Source organism: Myiozetetes cayanensis, unplaced genomic scaffold, assembly GCF_022539395.1.
Source record: "Myiozetetes cayanensis isolate MyiCay16 unplaced genomic scaffold, myiCay2020 scf3, whole genome shotgun sequence".
NCBI classification, from domain to species: domain Eukaryota; kingdom Metazoa; phylum Chordata; class Aves; order Passeriformes; family Tyrannidae; genus Myiozetetes; species Myiozetetes cayanensis.
The window spans coordinates 5656299-5682810 of NW_026087521.1; the positions used below are offsets into that span (position 1 = coordinate 5656299).

The following is a 26512-nucleotide window of genomic DNA, read 5'->3' on the forward strand; positions in this document are numbered from 1 at the left end:
TATAAATCCTTCCAAGAACTTCCAGGTTGTTTTTATCCAACTAAGTTATTCACAACGGCAATTCAGCTTGAAACATCTCTTTTGTAGACAGTCAACTTTCATTCCCCTCCTCCCAAAAAAATTTAGAACATTTCCCTCCCTATGCAGGATCAAGTTACAGAAATAAATAAACAGATAGAAACTGAACTGAAAAGCACAGTGAAAGGTGACCCAACAGCAACACTTACACAGCAGTTTCCAGAAGATCTATCAAAAGGTATAATATTACTTTCACCAAATAGGTAATACAATAAAAAGTATAAATAGTAATAGTATCCCAGTCTTAATTTTATTTACTTTACAAAGTTGCTACTTACTGCAGAAACCCAAATCTGTCTGTGACTTTGTACAGACGGTAGTCGGCATCTTCCCAAGGTTCAATCTGAGCACCCTCACGGCCCTGAAGGAGAAAACAGAAGGCCAAATGATGTTTAATGACACAAACTAAGGCACATAAGACAGGACTCAGCCACTCAAAGCATAACCTTTGGGACATGCTGGCAGTAGGTCAGAGGAGGGGGAAGAGAACACTAGTCCTAAACTGGCCAGCCGAGAGAAAGAAGAGCAGCACACACCTCTCCCAGCCCCTGTGAACAGTATTTTCATCACAGGAAATCTCTATGGATCACAGAATACATTTCAAACACTGATTTCAACCACAGACCTGTAATGATCCCACACCTGTTGCTAAACTCTACAACAGTCCATCAAGGTCCCCCCAAAGTGCCTTCTAACTCATTTCACTTCCAAAGTCCATCTTTCCTGAACAATCACCTGCCAAGCACGAACTGTGCCCTCCACGGAGAGAGGAGCCCACACTGGAGCAGGTTTGCTGGCAGTGCTTGTGACCCTGCAGGGGACCCACACTGGAGCAGCCTCTGTTGTTCCTGGAAAACTGCACCCTGGGGAAGCAACCTGCACTGGAGCAGCTCATGGAGAACGGCAGCCCATGGGAAGTTGATGAAGAAGGGCAGCCTGTGGGAGAGACCCCACACCAGAGAAAGGGAAGAGTGGGAGGAGTCCAATGCCCAAGGAGGAAGGAGCCACAGAAAGAACATGTCATTAATTGACCAGGGCCCCCATTCCCCGTCCTCCCGCACTCCTGGGGTGGAGGAGGCAGAGAAAATTGGGATTGAAGTTAAGCCCAGGAAAAAGGGAGGGGTGGGGAGAAAATGTTTTAAGTCTTAATTTTTATTCTCTTATTATCCTGCTCTGATTTGATTAATAAATTAAACCCATTTCCTCGAGCCAGGTCTGCTGGTGAGGGATCTCTCCCTGCCCTCATCTCAATGCAGAAACCTTTCCTTATATTTTCTCTCCCTCGCCCACGTGAGGAGCAGTGACAGAGCAGCCTGGTGGGCACTGGTGTCAGTCAGGGTCAACCTGCCACACGTGAGCTCATCCTTCCTTATTCAGACAGCCACAGCCACAGCCACTCACCTGCACTCTGTGCAATCCACCAGGGAGTCTGGCATGGAAAACGTTTCATGAACTCTTTAAACAGGTTTTTTGCTTGCTCTATTGCTCAGCACCCCAACAGCACTTGCAAAGTCATCAAGTGTTACAAAAACACCTGAGCACAGTGCAGGCGTTCTCTAAGCACACTCTGTGCCAGGCTTTTACTTGACAAGTAGTTCAAGAAATAACAGGATATGACCAGGGCATTTCTTCAACTCCCCACAAGAACCTGACAAACAATGCAGCTCACTCATCTTTTACTTTGTAACGATTGAAATGTTTCTATCATCAGAACCAAAAATTAAAGAAATAAAGAGTCCTTCTGATCTCATGGATATATTAAGCAGCCCCAAACACCTCATTTTCATTAATTCTAATACAACACACTCCCTGAAATAGCCCCAAAGCAAATTTGCCATGCACCTGAAAAATGAGCTGATTGAGTCATTATCCAGAACATCCCTCGTGGAGGGAGAATTTAATTCACCCAGAGGCCACTGTATCATGAAACCATCAGATTAGCACTAGAGTATTTTAAATAACAGCTGGTTGGAACAATGATTCATTTTTTGAAACAGACATATAACTAAGATTAATTATAAAATGTCTTTAAAATTATTAACAAGTTCACTTACTCTGTCATACTTGGCAACTATCTCTGCTCGTTCTTGGGCAAGTTTGATAGCAGCATCCTGCTCAGCATCTGCACCTGTAGAGAATTAAAATAACACTGTTCAGATTTTCTCCCTTGTGAACAAAGAACTGCAGCTAAATGCTTGGAAAAATCAACTTCAGGGACACTACTTGGATGGAGGAATGCCAAAGCCATTGGATCAAAGCAAAATACGACCTTGGTGCACGTCTTGAATATTGCTCAGAGTAAAATACAGTTATTGGGTGGCATCTTAATTGCCAAGTCTGGAGTGATCCTGATTTTCCACCAATAAACACAGTAAAATAATGATTCTTCACAACCACTAACTGAAAGACTGAATAGTAACAGCTATTAGTTGCCAATTCCACAAACATTGCCATGGTCAAAGAAAGCCACAATGAGCACCACTGGCTTAGACCAAAAGTGGGAGCCATTCACAGGATCTGTAGAGAGGTATTGGAAGGCTGAAGAAACACTGCATGGCTTCATCTGAGAAACTGCCTCAGACTTACTCTGAGACATCAGGGAAGGATGCTGTCATTTTGTCAGAACTGCAACTGGGTGACCCAGAGCCGGAACAAAGATAAGGATATGACAACAGGAAGATTGACAGGCAAGAACAAAATGATGTGTGGGGAAGCACTGGACACCAGGACACTGCAGATGCAGCATTTACTACATCAGTGGAGTAGAAGTTTTGCTAAGTCCTGTTCCCTTGGCAGAAAGCACCTCTAGAACATGGACAGGAACACAGAGAGAGCACCAAACGAAAGAAGAGTTGCTGCTTTTAATATCCAGCAACAGGACATGCTTTGATACCCCAAACGTGATTATGTCAAACCAAGGAGGCAAATCAGCTTTAATTAGTAAGTTTGTGAAAGATTCAAGAGCTCTGATAATTAAAAAGCAAAGAACTTTCAATACAGCAAAGTTTTAAAAAGGCTTGAAATATTTTTTCAAGCACACCCTGTTACAAAAATATCTCCAAGCATGTGTTTTTTTCTTCCCCTATCTAGTTCATGGCATAATGAACTTCTGGGATTGTACATACCAACCATCTGGGCCATGAAATAGAAAAACAGTCTGGATATTACAGTTTTCTGTCACATGACATGAACACAACTATTTGTTCAAACCTCGTGTTTCTTTAATAAACTTTACCTACATATTTCTCAACGTTTAGACAAGAAGCTGTGCCAAGGTTGCCTCCTAAGCCATCTGCTGCAGGTTTAGCATGGTCTCTGCTTGTTTTCACTTGAGGTTTCTCTGGGGGAACGCTGAGAGAACCTCAGTGTGACCCAGCACAGACACAAACCCCAACGTTCAGGCAAGAGCAGTGCCTGTCCTAAGCTCCTCTAAGGGAAAGCCTGGCTGCTGCTTTGAAGTTTTCCTTTATGATCCCCAGCAGTTACACTTCATTACCCCCATTCTGGCCCCCTTCTGCTCATCATCACCATTTGCCAATCCCATTTATCAGTGAGGGTGTCAATGCTCTGTCATTTTTTCCCAGTGTGCACCAGCACACATGTATTTACACAATTATCTGAGGGAGAAAAAAATAATAATTAATAATTCCATCTGCTGTATCCAGAAGCTTTACATCTCTGAGCCACTGAACTGATAAATAACTTGAGTAGAACCATTCCATATTGCTCAGACTTTGGTGTGCTTACAGCAAGTCTTTACAGTAGACCAATTATGGGTTTTTAAAAAGTAAACTTGAAACTTGCTTAGAAACTTCCTTCAGAGAATTCAAGTGCTGATCACTTCTCCAATAGAGATGTAGGGGAAAAGCTTCCTTGCTTAAAGTACACCTGCTGCTGAGCTTACAGACATGGGGGGAAATCCTACCATGATTTCCATGTACAACAGAGATTAGATTGTATTTGAGATGGTTGAATAATTAATAGACAATATTTAATATACAGGAGTTGGTACATTCAAGGATTATGCAGTCGATACTTTTAACAGAATTTAAAAACAGGTTATAACTTTATCTTAAAGTGTACCCAAAGGGTACACTCTTCAGCACCACAGATGGAATAAGTGGCATAATCTGAAATGAAGTTTAAACCTTTGCTGAAAAGAATACAAAATGCTATTTGCACCAGAAACCAAGTTCCCAGTTTATGCTGAAAACACCGCCATGCCTCGCCTTACCTTCCTTCCCTTCTGCAAAAGGAAGGTGTGAATCAAAGTTTGGCATGTCCTGTGTCTCATGACAATTCAATTACATTTAGTGTGGAAATTATCATATTCACTGCCTTTAAAGTAATCCTCTTTGCTTTCTGCCAGAATCATCTTAACCTTCCAGTTGCACTGAGCTACTTCAACGTTTCGTTAATCCATTCATACTGAAAACCCAAAAAAACAGCTTGAGATGGGCACAAGAGGTTATATTTTGGGAGAGAAGTATTAAACATGATTTTTCTCTTAAGGGGAAATATTTAAATATCTTCAAGTTAGAAATTAAGCAGTGATTCTTGATAACGTAAAAGTTAAATGTGGGAACAAGGAAAATTCTTGGTGAAATACCTTCCTAGGCACAAAAATACATCACTACAAAATTGAAGACAAATAACTGGTATTCTGAAATCTTATCACTTTTATTCAGTAACTTCTCAGTGAAAACATCTAAAGATGTGACACAAGTATGATTAAATTTTCTAATTAAAAGTTGGCATGACAAATGATGAACATCACACTACACAGGGAACGATGCAATCTCTGAGGCTGGCATTAATACATAGCAAATTAACTAGTACAGAGAACTGATCTGAACTAAAAATTGTGAAAACATATTATCAATGGGCAGATGATAAAATCTGCCAATGATGGCAAGATAAACAGCACATTTAAGTCCCCCCAAAAACCAGTCAGAGTTAGAGAGTGCCTGCCCTTCGTGCCTCTGACACACTGACCTGTTTGCTGTATTTATAAAATTTACACACAAAATGCATGCACCATTATGAAATGTGTAAGTTCTGAACAGCAACATGCAAAGGAACTGAAGCACCACTAGAAACAGAAAATCAAACAGAAAACTGGAGCCTGCAATGAGGTGAGAAAGGACTGCCATAACAGACACTGGGAAATCAGCCTGTTCTCCTTGTCAGTGCTGCTGAGGTGAGTGAGGAACTGCCAGACACAAACTTCCAAAGGGATGCTGAAGGATGGGACTAGAAGTGGGTTTAGTTTGCAACTCCCTGCCTTGAATTAAAATAAATTCCTAAAGCTGACCATAATAAACAGGCTTCCTACACATACTGAAAAACCAACTGGGAACTCCCAGTTCCTACCAAGAAGCTGCAATTCTAAGTATCTTGCAGCTTGTGAGGAACACTGGGAGAACAGTTTACTTTTCCAGAATTCCATATTCTTCCAATGCTATGGGAAGAAAGGTAAATGCAGTAAAAATTTAAGGAGGAGCCAATAATATTAATAGACAAAATGCAGACAAAAATACATAACTTTATGCTCTATAATAAATGCAACACTAACTGGAATGGACCAACTGCCGTGACATATTCAAAAGCAAACCAACAGATCCAAGTAAAAATTAATATCAGTAAAGAAAAAATAAGGTTGTGGCCTATAAATACAGAAAAATGTGGCCTATAAATGCAGAAATTAAATTCTGAGTAGTAACCTTCTCAATGATAGGGATTTTTGCAAGAAACAGAGTTATAGTCTGACAGATCTGATGGAACTGGGGAAAAAAAAAGAAACAGTCCTGTCTTACTCTTGCCTTCGTGCCATCTTCTCCCTTCTGTTCCACAGGGAGGAATGGCAGCTATGTGTGTAGGCATCTACAAACACCAGGGAATCCTGATCCAAGGTCCCTCCCATAATGCACCTAAAATATATATTTTTTTTTTAGAAGTGGGGTAGGGAAAGAGATTAAAATTAAAAAAGAAAAAAAAAAGTAAAAAAAGTTTGGCAATAACGTATTTTTGTATTCTTTTAAATCACCAAGACAAACACAGGATTTTTCCTGTAGTCCCAGCTCAGTTTTCCAAAATAAAGAGTGGGGAGATGGCAGCACTATCCCTTGTGTTCCCAGCAGCCAAGGAGCAGCTGAACAGCCTGGGACAGCCTCGGCAGCAGCTCGGCTGCTGCTGCTCAGGGGTGACTCACAAAGAGCCATATTTACACCTGGGCTCCATCACAGCCTGACAGGACTGAGCTGCTATCCAGGGAGGAAAGGCCACAAGACAGTAAAATGCTGGTCTGTCCCACAAGCAGAAAAGCTGCTGCTCTGCAAGGACCTTTACTGAGCACCTGTAGCTTGAGCTCTCCCTAATCCTGCACGGCTTCTAATCCTGCACAGCTACAGGACTGCAAACCAGTAAGGCCACCTTTATTTCCATGGTCTCCATGTGCAGTGCACTGAGGACACACACACACCTCTGGCTGCTGCAAACGTAGTCATACAACTTACAGGAATGGTCTTTGGGGTTATTCAAACTCACTGGGGATATTGTCTCTGAAACAGCCTAAAAAATGGCCTGACAGCACCTCACCTGGAAAAGGTAATGACAGCCAAGCACCAACTCCCTCAGCAAGGCAGTACAAAATGAGCACCACCGAGAGCCTCAGAGTTCCTCACAGGTACTGAAGGAGCAGCAGGTGCAAGTGCTTGTGCATCAGTAGCAGTGTAAGTTGCCTCTTACAGATGTACCATAAAATTTATGAAGAATCACAGATTTGTTTAGGTTGGAAAAGACTTCTAAAATCCTTGAATCCAACCACTAACACAGCACTGCCTGCCCACCACTAAACCATGTCCCCAAGTGCCACATCTACACATCTTTAATACCCCCAGGGATGGTCACTCCACCACTGCCCCGGGCAGCTGTGCCAGAGCTTGACCATCCTTTTTGTGATGAAATTTTTCCTAATAACCAATTTAAACCTTCCCTGAGGCAACTTGAGGTCCTTTCCTCTCATCCTGTCACTTGTTACCTGGGAGCAGAGCCCAACCCCCCCATGGCTACAACCTCCTGTCAGGGAGTTGTAGAGTGAGAAGGTCCCCCTGAGCCTCCTCCAGGCTGAGCCCCCCCAGCCCCCTCTGCTGCTCCTCATCAGACTTGTGCTCCAGACCCTCCCCCAGCTCCACTGCCCTTCTCTGGACAAAATCCAGCATCAAAATGTCTTTGCTGCAGTGAGAGGCACAAAACTGCACACAGGATTTGAGGTGTGGCATCCCCAGGCCCACACACAGGGAGATGGTCACAGCCCTGGTCCTGCTGGCCACACTATTGCTGGTACAAGCCAGGATGCCACAGGCCTTCTTGGCCACCTGGGCACACATTGGCTCGTGTTCAGCTGCTGTGGACCAGCACCCACAAAAATAATGCCTTTTTCCTTGTGGCTGAGGCCCAATATATTAACAGCATCCCAAATTCTGAAAAGAGATTTCTCCCTTTTTTGTTCTCTGACCTATCTTACTGTCTCCTCAACAGCAGAGCACTCTGAAAAGCCCAAAAGACTTGAAACGTGCTAATTTGTTTTCCATTACCTTAGCCCAATTCTCGCTTGTTCCCACATTACACATCCCAGTGCACAAAGAGCTGCAGTGGCACAAACTCCTGTCTGCAGGCACTACCACAGCTGCTCCACATCTACACATTCAAAGCACACATCAGAGCAATAAACAAAGTCTCTGCTCGTATCAGAAAGTCCCTTAAATACTCAGGCTGTTTATTTTCCTTCCAGTCCATTCCCATAAACAACGAAGGAAAAGCCATGACGTACACTTGGGTAGTATTTTGTTGTGGGTACACGACGTTCAAAAGGAAAAATCTTGGTAAATACCTGCACATCAACATTAAACCCGCTCTGAACAAAAGGGATTAAGCATCAATTATACTTTCTTTTTCTCCTCATGCAGTGAGAACTTTCAACACAGACAAGAATTTTTTACATAATGGGAACTAGTTAGTTAGAAAAGCAACCCCTCTGATGTAGCAACACCTCCTCAGAAATACATATTTCCAGAAGTTCACTGAACTACATTTCTTCCACCATTACACATCGCTATCTTAGTAATATTAAATACTTAGAACTCAGTTATTACTAATTTGCAATAAGAGAGAAGTAAAACAAGCACAACACACAGAATTAAAGACCAGTACATAAAATAAAAACACTTTACCAGTCTTTAGATTGTCATTTCCTTCCCAGTCCTTGTAGAGCTCTGTTTTAGTCTTCATGAAGTAAACCTGTTTGTTTCTAGACCATATTCTAAATCAGTTTATCACAAACGACCCCGGGAAAGTTCTCCTCCTCCACTCTCAGCACTCGCTCCGCACAACCGAGCCACTTGACACGTGCTCCTTTTTGCAGACACGGCCCCTCTGCAGCTCCACGAGCTGCAGCTCCTCAAACAAAGCTGCCATTTGTTACCGCGAGTGTCAGGCAGGCACCACGCTGGTGTTCCCCACCCCAGCCCACAGCCCCGCATTCCAGCTCACAATAAACAAAGGGATTTGAACAAACAGCCTCAGAGGCCGCGGCTCCTGTGACACTCTCGGCTAAGAATTCTTACTGGTATTTACCCAGCGCTGCAGGAAAAGCATCTCACTGAAAGGACTTACTAGAAATGGGGCTCGAAGTACCCTATTGCTGCTTTATTACTTAAGAAACCATGACACTGAGTAACTCTAAAATACAATTTCTGTCACTGTTTGGCATTCCCTGAGGGCAGAATGGAGATTTTACGTATTTTCTGCTCTAAACTCCTTCATTGTTCTGGCTATCTTGGGGACCTGAAACACCCGGTATGGCAGAAGTTGACAAGAACATTTTTGCTGATAAAAGAACAAAAATTCAAGATTTAAAACAGGCAGAGTTCATCTGCATCCTCAAAACCTGGAAAACAGATCTCCATGCCAAATATTCCAGGACACACACACGAAGCCATTCTCCTGCAGAGATTTCAGCCCTCACACAAACAGCCAGCCAGTGTTTGCTGCCTGCAGCCAGGAGCCAGCCAATTCCATCTCCCAGCATAAGGAAGTCAGGGCACACACACTACCTGACCGCAGCGTGGGATACCCGCGTGGGCTTCCAGCTGTTTGGGAAGCCAACTGAGAGATGGTCAGTGGGACTGGCACAGGTTACCCTGGGAAGCTACAGAGTCTCCATCCTTGGAGATGTTCATAAGCAACCTGAACGTGATCCTGGGCAACCAGCTCTGTGAGCAGGGGGCTGGACCAGATGACGTCCAGAGGTCCTTTCCAACCACAACCATTCTGTGGTTTTCTTGTGCTCTGAGCAGTGTTAAAATGCCAGGAACACAAGACAGATCTGATCAAGTGTGTCAGACTATTCTTCTTCCCCCACAGACTGAAAAAAAAAAAATTTTAAGTTCCTTCAATTGTTTTAACCTTCCTCCCCATCTCGCCCTGGCTGAGCACTGGAAATGAGCAGCAGCTCCTTTGTCTTTACCCCTGATTGCTGCTCATGGATCCCACCCAAACCCAGGTGTCAATAGTTTAGTCTCTGGTCTCAGTGTGAGTTTAGATTAAGCCAATGCCACATCCAACACCAGGCACCTTCTCTCAAAAGCCACCTTTTACTGCTGACATCCCTGTGCCCAGAGCAGCAATCCTGCTATACCAAAATCATCTTCCACTTTGCTCATGGCAGAACAACTCAACTGGTTTTATAAAACCAGCTATTTTCTGGCTTTCTACCTGACAGGGCATTTGTGGTGAGGATGAAAAGAACTCTCCCCCAATGAACACAAGCATTAACTCTCTCACAGATAACACCTTCACCACTTGAAAACAACTTGCTTTTAACATCCACTGGTGCTCTTCTACCACACACTCCCCCAGGCAGCAACAAGCCATATTACAGATATAGATATTTCCAGACATATGTATATATATATATACACACACAAACTGTAGCTATGCTAGAGCTATAGATACTGACACTTCTTGGACATCTCTCAAGTTTAGCATGTCTATTTTTGTGGGTGTTTTCAAGCAGACTTAACACAGAGGAAAGATTTTGGCTTAACTGAATTTTTTTCCCTCTTCCAAAGGCAAAAAAAGGTAAAGCCATTTTTAAAATTAATATATTGCATTATGGTCTGCACCAAAAAACCCTATTCCAACAGCAAAATACATGCACCCTCCCCCCATTCATCAGCATTTCTTCAAAGTAGACACTATTGCAGTTTTACAGCATGAGGAATAACAGGTGAAAGACATAAAAGTAAAGATTTAACTCTGCTGAAGATGACTGCACTCTCATCTTAGTGAAAAAATCGAGTTTCACTATGGCAGAATAGCTGCAGTTTTGCAACATCTCCTTTGAGACGCTGCACAGCCACCAGTGGAAAATGGTCACTTTGGAGATTAGTATAATTAACTGCTGCTGAAAACTCCCTCCAAGCAATTTTAAAGTGATCCCCAAAGGACTCAAAGCAAGAGCAGGGAAAGCAAAGCAACCCTGCTAAGCAATATTCCACAGAAGAAACCCGTGTCCAAACAAGAAATGAGAATTTAGTCGTCTATATATTGCAGAGAATTTAAATCAACTACCCCAACTACCTTGTTTTTAAGCAGCAATTAGGAAAGGATTTAGAGGAATTCCAGCAATATTAATCAGTTACTGCAACATGTCTATCACTATTTTTAGTAACAGAGCATTACTGATATATATTAATTAACAGGGTACTGAAAGAATGAAACTCAAGAATACACCAGCAAAAAACCAGAAAGAACATAATCTAATCAAATACAACTCGTCCGTGTACTTCGTCCTAATCTGCAACCTGTTTTTCTGTGTGTTTCACATAAATAAGTACACCTGAAAACTGAATCACCTCCATCAGCTCTGCCAGCAACTCACCAGCTGGAGGCTGCAACTGGAATGCTCCTGTCATCACCTCACTACTGAGCCTTATGAATGTCACCACACGGGTTACAAAGCGGAGTGACAAGATCTGGCAGGGTTCTACTGTAATTCCATTTTACAAAGTGTTTTGTGTGCAGTCACGAGCCAGAAGATAATTAATTTGCTGAAGGTTAACATAATCAGTTGCAAAGCCACAAGAAACCATAATTGCCAATTTGCAACAAGCTACACTGAAAAGAGTAAGGGCAATTCTGAACAACGCTCCTTTCTTGAAAGAAAATGAAAACATAAACAATACACAGCCCACCTTCCTGCCCAGGACTGTGTCAACACAACCCAAAACATTTATGGCAGCTCTTCACAGACTTCAATGTAAAAGCTTGGGCTGGGTGTAATTTGGGGCTTGCCAGTATGTTCAGACTGGTCTGACTTGTGCAACAACCACCTAATGTGTTATGTCTAAGCCTAAGTCATCCTTTGGTCTCTCTTCCCAGGGGTGCAGTTGGCATCTGGCCTTGTCATTAGTTCACTGCTACCAAAGAGCAGCGTCACGGCCACAGAGAAATGGTCCCTCACCTACACATTCCATCTGTCAGGATTTGCAAATATTCCATTGATCTCAGTCACTGGAGCCCTCCAAACAGTTCCAGTGGTGACAGGAGCAGAGCTGCATCCCACTTTTCCAGGAGACACAGCCAATGTTAGAACCCAGCAGCAACGGAGCAGCACAGATCCAGCCTTCATGGAGAAACACAGGAGGGTTTCTGCTACATGGAAATCATTTCATGGTCTTCCACCAAAGATTAAATTTCCTGGAACTCCTACTGTGGCTAGAGCTGATCCTGCTGGAACATATAATCTGCTTCATCTACAGCCCATGAGTATAACTCCCACACTCCCCTGAAATCCATGACCTTTCCCAGCACTAGTCCAAGCCTTTATAATTAATGTCTTCATAAAATATGCTGCAAATCAGCTGCTGCATTATATGGTAAGATCAGACACTTAACCTCATCAGAAGTACTACTGACAGATAAAAAGCAGGAAGATTACAGGAATTTTACCCTCAACCTAATATCAGTCAAGTCATTCTTTCATACCAGTGCTTTTTCAGGTACTGGTTATGATTTTATAAGCAAATTTAGCTGAAAAATGCCATGCTTTTTGATCCTTTGTACTTTTAAAGTATATTATGTCTGCAGTTCCCAGAGGCTTTTGAAAACTAAAATATCCCTTCTGCACAGTGAGGCTGCCTATACTTCTTTTCACTGTGACAGGCTACTAAACATACAGGCAAAACCATCTTTCAGCAAGATTGAACACAACCATTCCCTGCAATAAATTTCCCCTTCGTTTTCCAAATGCCATACATCAGGATGACATATTAAAAAAAAAAAATCACTTTTTTTCCCAGCAACATAAATCAAAAGAACATAAAAAATATTCTCTGAAATTTTGACATTATTTTCAGACATAATTTCAGATTTCCTGTTTTGAACATCTTCATTAGTGAATGTTTTCACAGCACTACGATTTGCAGTATCAATTTAAAGAGTAAAATAGTTCTAATATTTTAGATCCTGACACAAAGCAGAACATTTGAGAGCAAGAGCTATGCTTCCCACATTAACAGACTCATATTTAAGTAGTCAGTTGCCACACTGCACTAATTACGTTAAGTCTCCTGATTATTCATTTTTATCTCAGCATTAGTCAAAATTAATGAACCAAACAATAATTATATTTTAAAATCCAGCATTAATGATGGGAAGTCTTAAAGCATCACTAAAACAACGCTCATACAGACTCTGGAAGAAACTTTTAAAAGGGGGTCTTCATTTTTGAGGAAGCTGTTTTATTTCTTCAGTAGGGCCAGAGAAGTTAGAAGAGTTCCTCAGTTAACAGAATTTCATCTATACTGGTACCATTTTACTGGCTAAAACAAAGAGGTTCGCTCCTCTACACAGCCAATCTTTGACTGCACTGCCATCCCCACAGTCCAGCTCATCATTTAATTACACAGCCGATTTAACTGATTACAACAGGAAGAAAGGGAGGGTTTGTTTTTGTAATAGACGCCATTCCGCCACTTAATAAGACTAAAAGAGCTGCGAGCCAGCTCAGAAAGACACCAGCGCTCACTCGAGGCGGCAGGAGCAGAACCTGAAGGGGAAGGAGCAGCGGCTGCCCCCGCGCTGAGCTCCGGCCGAGCCCGGGCTGCTCCTCCCTACCCGAACCTGCCGGCCCTGCCGTGAGACCCAACAGGAAGCGTCTGCAAACAAGCAGCGGATGAGCAGCCACTGACAGAGCCAGCCTTTGCTCACCAGCTGCACAAGGACTGCCAGTCTACAGCATTTCTGCCTTCTCCTGGAACACACAGCATGGAGTGCTCGGGAACTGCTCCTTCCCCCCCAAAAAAACCAGCCTGAGCCCCAGTCCACACCTCAACCTGAGTGTCCTCTCAGGATTTATTTTCATAAGCTCAGTTTCACCTCAACACACACACACACACACACACCAGGAAAATAAAATCTTAAATATTGCTAAAATTCCGGCAGGATGAAGAAGCATTTCTTGCTTTATTCCAGCAAAAGCATGTTACTGTAGTTACCACAGGCTGCTGGGCAGGCTGTTGGGATCTATTCCATAGAGTGTGGATCTCAGGCATCCCTCCATCTACCATCGGGATACACTGAAGGAACCATCAGAAGTCAGAGAGGAACTGCGAGGCCCCTCTCTCTTCAACTTTAACTATAATCTTAACATATTTAAAGTGTTTCCACAAAAATAAAAATGCTGAGTTACACACTACAGCTCTGCTCACCAGAGCTGAACAGCTTTCTTCAATGGCTGTCTCTGAGCTATTCATCTTTGAGAAGATAAACATTTTAACTGCAGTAATACCCTAAGTACAAATAGGATCCTCTGAGTGAATCCTATGAAAAGTCTGAATGGCACCAAGAAGCTCCCGCGACACTAAACCTTCTCTTGGTGACTAGGATAAGTTTCACTAAGTCCACAGAAAGACATGAAGGCAAATTTAGACACCTGCCTGCTTGTAACATCAGTCATGTCTACACAGCACGGGGCTGCTCTGAAAAAACCTGAGTCATCAGCTCCTCTAATATCTGTCACTCAATTAAAAACTAAAATGGCATTTGGGGACAGGGGAAATCCCCTGTGAACATTTGAAATCATCTTAACTGTCATCCATGCACTAGGTCCATGTTTTTTATGTTTATAAAGAGGTTATAGGATGGGTTGGAGGAGTAAAAGATACCCAGAGGAAGGGTAAACAAGTTTGTTGAACAGCAGCAGAAACCGGGGAAGTTTCTTCATCCTTGCTACGAGAAAAGGAAGTCGGTGATAGACAAGAAGGTTCTGTTGTTTTCAGTTTCACTGACTGAGGGCTGGTAAACAAAACCAAGCAAACAGCCACGGCACTTCCCGTGCAAGAAGGAATCAGGGCCTCTAAGGCTGTCCTGGGCCTGGGTCCCAGCCTGAAGCCAAGGGAAAACACAGCACAGGGGCTGCAGGAAATCCCAAAGCCACACCCACCCAACCCCAATCCAGTTACATTCGCTCTGGTAATTTGCAATACCAGTACTAATTTGTTTGCCTCCATCTAATTTGCATCAGCTAAAACCTTTATCAATATAAAACAACTTCAGAGTTTGGTTAAAACAATCCAAAGGGGAAAAAAAGAAAGAAAAGATCAATCCCTCAAACTCTGTTGCTGTTTATACACAAACCAATGTACCAGTAACACAAACCTTCTGCCTAAGTTATATCCACCACCTTTATTTCAATCAGTTCTTGCTAAATGTAACATCAAAGTAGTTTTTAGATTTAATTGATCCCTGCACCTCAGGACAGCCTGGCATTTAAGCACAGGCAAGGTGAGATATCAGCACCACTGAGGTCAGGCACAAAACTGGAGCAGTGCAGGACCACAAAACAAAAATGAAAAGACATTTGTTTGAACAGCTGATTTTAAAAGATAACACAGGTTGATCAGAACAGAATGTTCCAAAGAGGTCTTAAGTCTCCTTCAAGTATGAGATCACAGCGAGAGGCACCATTTGGCTCATTCTGAAAATGTTTTACAAATTTCCGGCGGTCACTTAAGACAACAATTATTAATTTATTCTGCTGGTGCAGGGAAACAATTACTTTAGCAATCAGTGCATTAACAGACATATCACTAACACTTTCTTTTGACTGGTTGAGAGGAAGATAACCACTGAGGTACCTCAGTAGCACAAACCCACTGTCAAGTTTTCAGTGCTACTTCTCTCAAAATCAGGAGTTTTATTTCAGTACCGATGCAAAATGAAGAGCTACAAACACACAGAGCAAACACCTTAACGAGTTTTCTGTTGCAAGACAAACATGAGGTTAATTTTACTCGAAGCCTGGTGCACAGGCATCGAGCAAAAAATCCATTTATTTGTTAATGCTTAAGTCAATAATGCACTAAAGCTACTAATGAAGATCCACTCTGTAACCACTCCAGCCTGTTTAGGAAAAAAACCCAAACACAAAACCAATCAAAAGCAAACCACCCATAACCCAGAAAAATCTGACCACTTGTTACAGACTCATATCTCAACAGTAAACCACCTGAAATGGCTAAAAAGCAGTTTTGAACTCGGTACACAGAAAACATCTACTTCATCTAATGCAAACACTGTAGGACTTTGGCAACACCTATTCCAAGCTGTAAGTACAAGCAGCAGCTGCAGATACAGAACTTATAGGTCAAAGCTCTTGGTGTGCCTAAACTGCTTTTCAAAGCTCCTTTTGACCTGGAGGTGTAGCCACGGTGTCAGACAGGAAACCTTCCCACCACGTGCAACACTCACTCTGAAATTCATCGACTTCACGTGAAAGTTCAGCAAATGTAAGCCTGAAATTTTCCTCAATGACGATAAACCCAAAACGACTTGCAAGGGAAAAACGTCTTGGTTGTGAATTGTGGTTCCCTCTTACAGCCAAAGACATTCCTTCAGTACACATTGAAATCCCAACTTTGCATTTCTGATGTTACTACAAAGCCAAAGCATCTCCTTGAAACAAGGACCTGTGATGCAGGAAAACCAAGGCCCTATCCCTGCAAAGGTATCCCCAGAAGGTCTGGCAGTAGCACAGGAAATGAAGAGGATGAACATCATAGAATTTCCTTCAGTTACAGCACTTTGGAAGGATTAGGAGTTATTACTCCAGGGGCTTCAAACTTGATGAAAAGCCTTTCATCAACTCTTCCCTCTTCAGCAGTACAGTTGTCACCTGCCAACACAGAAGTCTAAATGTGAGGGGAAAATACCAAATATTTCTCCTGTTTGACTTTTCTGAAACCAGTTAATTTAACAACAAACAACTTGTTATGACAGCAGGTTTTTGAGCAGAATTCATAAACAACTCAGCCCCCCTTTTAAGGCTGGGAGAAGAAGCACAGATAATTTTCAACTTAAGTTTATTTTACCATAATCCACCCTGAACACAACAGCTCTTGGGGTGTGCCAGTCAACTGTGCAAACTTCCCTGTACTTAGTCTAGAAATCCTGCTCGCTGTTTTTCTCCTTCCCTACCTCACTTTCTTCCCTGGTGTATGAAAATCCAGGGGTGTTAACCACTGAACGCTATAAAATTACTCACACATACTCTTTATTTGCCACCACCCACTGTTTGGGAAGAGCACGAAACCTAAAACCTGACAACAGGAACAAACAGCTCACACTGCTGTGATAACGGGGGCTATAAACACGGAGGAAAAGAAAAGCTACGGAGAGTACTTTGTACCTGAGGCACAACAGGCTGTTCAATCCCAGGGGAACATTCAGGCCGCCTCAGACACAGCATTGACAGGTTCCTCTGAACACTGAGTCAGCTGCACGCCCCGGGAAGTTCTGCCCCATCAGAACACTCTCACAAACAGCCATTACTCTTCAGGTGCTGTTGAGCCCAGGGGGCGTCTCATTGAATCACCTCCAAGACAGACCAAGCCCCTTCCTTCAGATAAACACCCAGGATTTTAAGGGAAAGCACCAGACAAATACATGGATTTGCGACTCAGCTGATGAGGCTTTACTAAATCAGAAGTCTTTAGAGGGAATGTAACGAATGCTGCTGTTGGATGGTCCAGACCTACTCGGGTGCTGTGGATGCAGGTGGGGCTGGAACACTCGCTCAGAACTGCAGGTCCAGCCCAGGCTCAGCTCAGCTCAGCTCAGACACTGCAACCTTTACCCCGACCCTCAGCACCCTGCCAGGGCAGCGACCTGCATAATTGTTCTCTGGTAACGACACCTCCTGACACTGCAAAAGCAGAACAGTGAGAATTTACGAGTCAGACATAGTGACAGGACAAATGCAAACAACATGAAAAGAGAATACAGAAAGTGAGGGGGGGGGAGGTGAGGGGGAAGTGTAGTGTTTTATTTAAGGAATGATATTTTAAGAAGATGATGTAAAAAACTTCCAGAATATAATAAGCTGTCAAGTTAAAGCATTTAGGGGTCATCACCAGTAAGGGGTAAGGGACTTAAGCCAACGGACAGGGATTTTAAAACTATCTTCCATCATTCCACAAAACCACAAGTAAGAAAGCCAAATATTAAATTAAATAAATGAAAAAAATATTGAGCTGCTCTAAATTTTTACTGCCTTGTTGTAGAAGTAATTCCATCGGATTTGAGAACCTATTTTCTCACTGCCTTGTACCCCATACATGAGATCAGCACTATTTTCTATCCCTCTGGACACACAAACAATGCTGAAATGGAAAAAAAAATAATTAAAAAGTCAAAAGCCTAAGGGAAAAGTCACAAAGGCAAAACAGGGATGCAAAACAACTGCACATGCTTAGAAAGACGAAAAAGAAGCAGAAGAAATGGAATAAGAATGGGCTATGCCACAAGTTAGTGGGAAGGGGTCTAGTGAACTAAAACTTTCCCCATAACTAAGAAAACCACCACCATAAACAGAGAGAAAAGCACAGTTACTGTCCAAAGCCACACAACTGAGGCTTGTGAAAGAACTTATCAGCACGAAAGGAACACAAATTAGGTGACTCTAAATCAGCTTCATTTTAAAACCATGATGCTACCTTTTGGGTAGCTCCAAGTTAATCCCTAAGGATTCCACACAGGCAGGGAACTGTCACATTCACAACCTCCTGCAGTGGCCTGACTGCCAGATACAGCTGTGTGGCCACTTCAGGGCAAACACGGCGAAGTTCTCATTCTTAGACCTCAAAAGTAGCTATTTCTCAGAGAAACTGGAATGTCATTGCTACCCCAGCACCCTGATACATCATTTATCTGTCAGAATTTCAAGTTCAAGCTTTTAAGTTCATATAAATAGAATCCCCAGCAGGTCCCTTTCATGTGGGACTGCAGGATTTAGACCAAGTTTTAATTGAAGGACTGCTCACATTTGTGTCAGAATGGAGAAGTTTGTTTCCCACTTGTGTTTCCCAGATTGGGACACAAACTCACCTGCAGTTTTTTTAATTGTGGAGGGGAAAAAAAAGTCATTCAAAATAGTAAAAGAACTGAAACAGTTTTCATGTTACAGCAGTTTTGTAACATCTTTGTATTAAAATAAATTATTCCCAAATATGAATCTGTAAGATTCTTTTTTTTTTAAGTTTTTAATTGGAAACAACTGTTTTCCTGCTAACCAGAAATCTATGAACTTCAACTGATGAAAGCTGCATGACAGATAAAAAGCAGGTAAAAATAGGTTGGAGATAAGACAAAATGATGCAGAAAAGTTGTTTTAAATTAAGAAGTAATCAGAAATTGCCTAGAAAGGCAGCTTAGTTAAATAAACAAAGCTCAAACTAAACCACCATTAAGTACAGATAGATCAAACAAATGTTGTGTCCCCTGCAACCACCTCACATTCAAGTGTATTCCCATTAACCCTAATTCAATTATCTTTTCTCCAAGCTTCTCCTGTCGTGCCATTTCTGTAGACAGGATGCAAGAGAGATGTGTTGAGGTTTCCTAATGGTAGCAAATGACTTTAGTGGTTTTAACACCACCTAAAATTGCCCCAAAAATCCACTGTTGTACAAATAAACAGTGTTTCAAAACCAATCAATAAACATTATGTTAAGAAGCTTATTAAATGTTTAATTTGTTTTCAGCACAGATTTTACCCAGTAGTGTATTAAGAGAGCATAAAGGAAAATGTAGGAGGACATCCCTGAGACATCCAGTCCTGGATTTACAGCTCTTCTCACTTCTCTTTGTTTCCAGCTCTCCTGGAAGTCGCTGCTGTGGGCAGGGCTGGTAAACAGGATCGTGTGAGTGCCCTGCAACTCCCCACAGGAAAAGGCCAAGGCTCAATTCACTCCCACGGCCATCACAACATCCCCAGCAGTTTAGGGGAACTTGGACTGGGGAGAACCCAGAGGAACACAGCCCTGCACAGTTTATCTCTGGCCACATCCTCAGCGTTGCCGGAGTGGGTTGATCCTTATCTGGGTGCCAGGTGACCACCGAGCTGCTCTCACTCCTCCTCCTCAACGGGACAGAGGAAAAAGGAAAAGCTCGTGGATCAAGATAGACAAGGAGGTCACTTACCAATCACCCTCATGAGCAAAACAGACTTGGCTTGGGGAAATTAATTTATTGGCAGCTAAAATAGTATAGGATGGGGAGAAACACAGCATTCTTCCCAGGCTCAACTTCATTCCTTAATGTTCTCCCCACCCTGGCACAGGGGGATGGGGAATGGGACTTGCAGTCAGTCCGTAGCAGTTGGTCTTTGCTGCTCCTTCCTCCTCACACTCTTCCCCTGCTCCAGCATGGGGTCCCTCCCACAGGACAAAGTTCTTCACAGACTGTTCCAGTGTGGGCCCTTCCCACCAGCTGCTGTTTCTGCCAGAAAACCTGCTCCTGTGTGGGCTCCTCTCCGGGGACCAGGAGCTCCAGCACGGGCTCTCCACAGGCTGCAGGATGTGTCCCTTCAGGGCACATCCATCTGTTCGGAAGGGGGGGACTCCACAGGCTGCCCTTGGATCTCTGCTCCCTCCTTGTTCTGCAGGTCTTCTCCAAAGGTTGCCAAAGAATCTCTGCTCTGGGGCCTGGAGCAGCTCCTCCTTCCCCTCCTCCACTGACCTTGGGGTCTGCAGAGTTGATTCCCACACATTCTTCTCGTCCTCCTCTCTCACAACTGCTGCACTGTGGTTTTTATCCTTGCTTCAATATCTTCCCCAGAGGTGCCACCAGCTTCACTGATGAGCTCAGCTTTGGCCAAGGATGTTCTGGAGCAAGCTGGATCTGCCTGTGTCCAACACAGGGGACAGCCCCTGGTCCCTTCAAACACAGGCCACCTCTGCAGCCCTGGCTACCAAAACCTTGCCATGGAAGCCCAAAACAGGGGCCAGACAGAAACCTTCCCATTAATTCCGCATTTAATCTCGAGAGGCAGAGCATATACAAACCCAGGTCATAAATGTCAGTCTGCAATACATTCATGCACAATCTCTTGATCCCCTTTCTGCCCCCAAAATATCAACCCTACCAGAAATTCCGTTTATAGGAAAACCTGTTTAGGATATTCTATCCAATGTCAAGCTCACAAACCTGGGGTAAAAGACTGCTGATGTTCCATGCAATTCTCTAAACAGCATTTTAGTCTGAACTGGAAGAGCACTCTGGAGCCAAGCTCCAGAGCATCTCTATTTACTGTTCTCCAGTTTGTGCTGGGAAGTGACTTGGAAGGATGCGAAACTGGAATCCTTCCAGGTTCAGCTATCTGTGAGACACACTCCTACCTCCAGGTTATGTCGTGCCCAAGGAATAAGGCTGAGGTTTGAGCTAGACCTGGGAAAACTGCCGAGACACAGAGGGATGTTGGAGTCACAGCTCTCCTCTCTCTCTGTCTCTCCTCCAGTGCCACACTCCTGGCCCTGCTGTGTGAAATGCACGGCCTGGGCCCCAGTGCAGTTGTCCTCTGATTTGTGTTAAATGTATTTGCTCATTCTTCCCTTCAGAGCTTATCTGCACTATTTATAGAATGGCTTTACATTCTTATTAGTTACCAGACAATGATTTTTAATACATGTTCCATCACTACAAATAGTCTTCTGTGAAGCTTTACACATTATGTAAAACAGGCAATTATCACTGCACAGATTAGAAGGTCATTCCAACGCCTATAAACTAAATAGTAATGGGAATTGGAGTCTGTGTAGCTTATTTTCTCTTTCATCTACAGATTTGGCAAGCTCCAGAGTAGCACTCATCCCACATATTCTAAAACCTAACTAGGGTACTAATTCACAGCTGAAAATTGACAAAAACATTTCTGTTGATCTGTGTGTCTGACTTGTGCAGCGTGTGCTCCACACCACAGCCTGAACACACCACTTTCTTTTACCCACTGATGTGACACAGTGGCTTCAAGACTCGATGCAGCTGCAGCATAGATGGGGAAATTTTGCAAAACATGGTAAAGTCCTTTCAATGTACAGCTGCCATCAGAAAAAGGAAAGGATTAGTCAGGTTTTTTCTTTATAGGAGGAGAAAAATTAGGACACAGAGCAACGGTGCAGCCGTTTATCCACCACACAGCAAAGTGCAACGCCTGAGATCAGCAGGACAGAGCACACTGGGGAGCCCTGGAAGCATCCCAGAAACACCCAGCACTTGAAAATGATGAAGAATTGTTCCACTAATCCAAACAACGTGACTTTAAGTGAAACAGAAAATATTTCTCTAGAAAAGATCACAGCATTTGCAAGTTACTGAAGTCCCTTCATTAGCACAAACAGTATTTCCTTTTCTGTCAACAAGAGGAAGTCTCAGATCAAGGCAACTTCTCACATTCCACTTGAGACCTGTGAACTGCACTATAACCATGTCCTTCAGACTACTGCTCTTTCCCACTCAAAAATGAGGTTTAGCAACAAAAGCTATGCTTCCATTCTAACTGTGACAGGAATCAGTGAACCAAAATCATTAAAATTAAAAGTTTGAAGGATCTATTTCTAAAAAACAAGCCTGAAACTTAGCCTTAACCTCTGCAAGATACTCCTGGCTCATGGGAGATTAAAAAAGGCTTGGAGAGTGCCTTTAGTCAAAATATTCTGGAGGGAAAACTAGCACATAGTATAGACCAGCAGATATGGTGAAACTTGCCTATTCACACTTGTGTTCCCCTCCAAATGTCTGCACATTCATCTTGCCTGGTATATTAGCTAAATCTCAAAAGAAAAATGTCTCATCTAAAAACAAACAAACAAACAAAAATAAATAAAACCCAAACCATTTTCCCCTTCAGTTTCCAGGGAATAAAAACATTTGCCAGTCAATAAACGCAGAAAGTTTTGTGCAACCTGATTGACCCACAGCTCACAGGCCTTTGCCACTTGCTTCTGGAAAAACAAAGGGCAGGAAGGTTCCATTTGAACATTCCACAGTCAGATAGAACTGGTGCAAGGAGAGGAAGGCACAGCCATCACTGACACCACTCCAACAGGAACGCTGAGAAAATGACATTTGAGTTTTAGACTCTGAAATAGAAACCTATTTTTCCAATGATGAATTAAACCAAAAGGAAATAGAGATTTCTCTTCATTCCAGATCCCACTTACACTTCATTAATGTCTGCATTACACTATAATAGTCCCAAAAAGGTTGCTAATGTGCCATAGGAATGGAGCATCTGGATGGTGATAATGTGCTGAAAGCACAACAGTGCCATACAAAAAATTACTGTTTGCAAAAAACCCAACCCAAACAAAGGACAAAACCAACCACCACACACACAGAGGGAAGGGAGGGAGAAAACATCAACCATTTGTTTGTGTTGCCATATTATAATGCTACAGAAAATAGCAGTAGGGAAAAAAAACAACCCTGTGTCACCTGGGACATGATGCAGAAGGTAGTAGGATTTGTTCCTTGAGGAAATCATTCCCACCAAGGATCTGCCCCCTCCAGGTACAGCTAAAAAAAATGCTTCGTTAGCTGCTTTATTAGCACAGAGACAGCAGCAGTCTCGGGCATCTGTGTACTTATTTTCTCATTTCCACCAAGAATTTAATTAACTGACATGAATTAAGTTTTCTGTTTGATCTGGAATTCAGTTCAAATTAACATTTTTATGGATAGTTTAATACTAATGCTGACAGATAATTTCCTTTAGAAGAAACTGCCTGGACCTATGACCAGAAGGATGAAACGGGAATCTAATCCAGCGAGAAACCAGTATTTTTATTTGCTGTTAGACAGGATTAACTAAAAAACTTGGCTGTGTTAGCTGATTGGAGAAGTCTGGATGTTTTCCTTACAAGCTATACCAAAAGATCTAAAAGCTGAACAGGACAAAAATGCCTGGAGAAGCCAGCTAAGATATGCAGGGAAGTTGTGAAAGGCCAATCTACACCAAAGCACTGTCCAAGCCACCCAAGTGCTGTAATTATCTGTTCTAGAAAATGTCCAGCTGGGACCCTGTCACTTGGACATATTCACCACATTTTAAGTTACAGAAAACAAACAGACAAACTAATTAGCATTTATCTCCACGCTGTTGCTTAATCCTATCCAGTGCAACTTAGCAAGCAAAACCATCACCTTTTCAAGCTGTAATAAATAAATTATGTACAAGCTTCACAACTTCACAACCAAAACACAGAGACTGGCATTCAAATTTAACATTAAATTCCAAGTTTCGTAAGTATGAGGATAAAATACCAGAAACTTAATAATTCAAGGCATGAAAAAATCAGGTGATCCCTCATTCCTGAAATGTGCATATTTAAAAGGCACAAGTTTTTCTTCAAGGAAAGGAATATACTTTGTTGTGTCAAATAACATCAGCATTACACTTTGAGGGGCAAGAAGAAGAAGAAAGTTGTACATGCTTGCAAACAACATATGCACAATTGCCATCTCACCAAAATCTAAGTCAGAAAAATGTGCACCTGAACTACAAAAATGCAAGACACAGACTGAGGTTTGTTTTTCTGGGTCCTTCAGGCAGAGCTTCTTGGCCTTTTCCCAAAAGTCTCCAAACCAAAACTGCGATGTCTGGGCTGTCAGCTGTAAAATCCACACAATGACAGAAGTACAAGAGCTGCCACGGAAGGAAAGGCACAGCACACACATCCTTTTGCCCCGTTCGGGTCTGGCTCTGTTGCAAACCCAGGGGGCAAATGGCTCGGGCAAAACAGAATCGGTGTCTGGGCTGCAGTCACTGAAACCAGAGCGCCAAACAAGCTCATCCAGCAGCTCAAGCTCAAAACCATGAAACCACTAACCTGCTCAAACGTTCAGCAAAAACCTGAATTAATCCCTAGCTGTCCTCTTCTTTCAAGGAACCCAGTAATCACCCAGCTGCCAGGTTCCTCCTGCTGTGCTGAAACCAGGCCAGGGTTTGCAGATCCCTTTTACTTGACATTTGATTGTCCTTGCACAGACTACAAACAGCAACTACAGTGGGTGTTTAAAGAAAAAAAAAAGACAACACAAAAAATCCCACACCACACACAGCAAGTCAGATCACCTTCATGGAGGCAGACACAGCTGAGCAGATTTATACCAAAATGAAGGTCTGTCCCATGCAGCAGAAACTTCACTGGGAACCTGTTGTGCTTTTCCCTGCACGGTTCCTTACTCTTCCTTCAAAACCACTTTTATAGGAATATTTTATGTTAAGCTCCCACATTTCCCAAGTAAGGAAGCTGAAACTGTATTCCAGGATTATTGAGAACATTACAGTTGACTATTCACAGGTTTAGGATCACACCTTCCAAAAAAACCCCAAGACTTATTGGAATAACAAATCAGGGTATGAAGCTGGAGATGAGTCGCCTTTGCTGTGCTCACCTGCTGGTAACTGGCTCGTTTCAGGTGACTAACATTGCTGCATAAAAGAGAACATGCAGTACTTCATTTTCCTGTAGTTCCTCTGTGGGTAAATGAATTCAAGCTGTCTGTATTCATTCTGTTATGCCACAGATCAATTCCCAAGATACAACATCCACGTACTCTGTTAAATGATGCCACCCACCTAATAACCAAATAAACAGGCACTTAAGTAAGTCATTAACAGCTACATATGGCAAAGCAGCACCACGACCTTTCCTAATCACTGCAGCTGCCATCACACAAGTAAGAAAAATAAAATCACAAATAAAGTAAAAAATTAGGCAATAAAACGTCAGGATAAGAAACTCAACAGAAAGGGCACAATGTGTGTAGACCCCATGAAAGGTGTTACTGCCTAAAGGGAGAGAGAGCAAATGCCAGTCACAGAAATAGGAGTATTTTAGGTAAAAACACTACCCTGTGTGTCCAGTTGAAGAATGATCCACCTGTGTTATTACTTGCTCGTGGCTGCACCATCCTGAGGTGGATTCCTCACACTCCTGCAGAAGGAAGTCCCAGCAGCACTTCCCACCAGCATCAGCACCACTGAAGGATTGTCCCCATGGATTCAGTCACATCCTACTGCTGGCTCCTCCTTGGACTGACATACCTTTGTGGATCTGCATCAGCAACTGGATTAGTCCACCAGGATTCTGGGAACTTCACAAGAACCAGGAGTGCAGCTTCCCAACCCCCATCACTACATGGCTACACAAAGGCTTGGGAAGCTCTGTGGGGATTTGGACTGGGATGAGGAGACAAAGTGAGCAGCAGAACAAGGCAGGAGGAGTCATTTCTGCTGGCATTAATTATTTGTGAAAACACAGCTGAAACTTTATTACAAGTGTCAGAAGAACCTGTTGAAACACAGTTAAATTCTGTCCCATTGGTAGAAACTGAGCCATGGTAAATAATGAATTGAAGCTGTACATGTACTGAGGAGTTGCAGAATACAATACATTATTACCTTGCCTGCTGTGGGCAGAATTTCATATTAAAAGGGGAGAAAAACCCACCTCTCTGCTTGCAGCTCACTGAAGAACTTGCTAATTTTTATTAACTTGGCTCTTTTGCCCAGCCTACCTTTAAGAAAAGTAATTTGAGGATAGGTCTAGAAAAACCTTCTAATCCAGCTTTTATCAGTTAAAATACTCCACCTGGATTATAACAGCATTATAGGAAGAAATGAAAAAGAAAATTCAGGTAACCTGGGAACCTCCCATAAAAGGCAAATTCTCAGCCTCCTGTGCAAAGATCTTGTAACAAACAGAAAAATTAAGAGACTGAAGAGAGTTTCTGACATAGCTGCCTCAAGAGAGAGCATTTGATTTGATTCTGCCTTTCCTCTACTATCACCAAAGGGAGCGAGAAAACACCAAGGCTGGTATTGATGTGGGGCCTTTATTTTATTTTCTCCATCTTGCAATTAATCCCCTCAGTCCATGCCAGAAGAAATAGGCCAAAAAAGGCTGCCCATTTCTTGGCAAGTCTGAGTCCAAAACACAGGATTCCACCCCAGTGAATCCAGGCAGTAACGTCCCAAGTGGGAACTGCATCAGCAACTTGATTTGTTAATGGAGATGATCTATTGCTGGAG

The 26512-nt window shown here is 42.7% G+C and overlaps 1 protein-coding gene across 4 annotated transcripts in view; it reads right to left on the minus strand.

Annotated features, from left to right (window-relative positions):
- USP6NL (USP6 N-terminal like) overlaps nt 1–26512 on the minus strand; it is a 109405-nt gene that overhangs the window by 57639 nt on the left and 25254 nt on the right. For 3 of the 4 annotated variants that reach the window (XM_050324662.1, XM_050324663.1, XM_050324660.1), the window contains 2 exons: nt 2133–2206; nt 357–439 (listed from right to left, as the gene is read on the minus strand). In XM_050324662.1, the coding sequence (XP_050180619.1) occupies nt 357–439; nt 2133–2206 (157 nt within the window). Of the gene's footprint in view, nt 1–356; nt 440–2132; nt 2207–8309; nt 8492–26512 lie in introns of those variants that run through there. The other variant, XM_050324661.1, reaches the window with a different exon arrangement.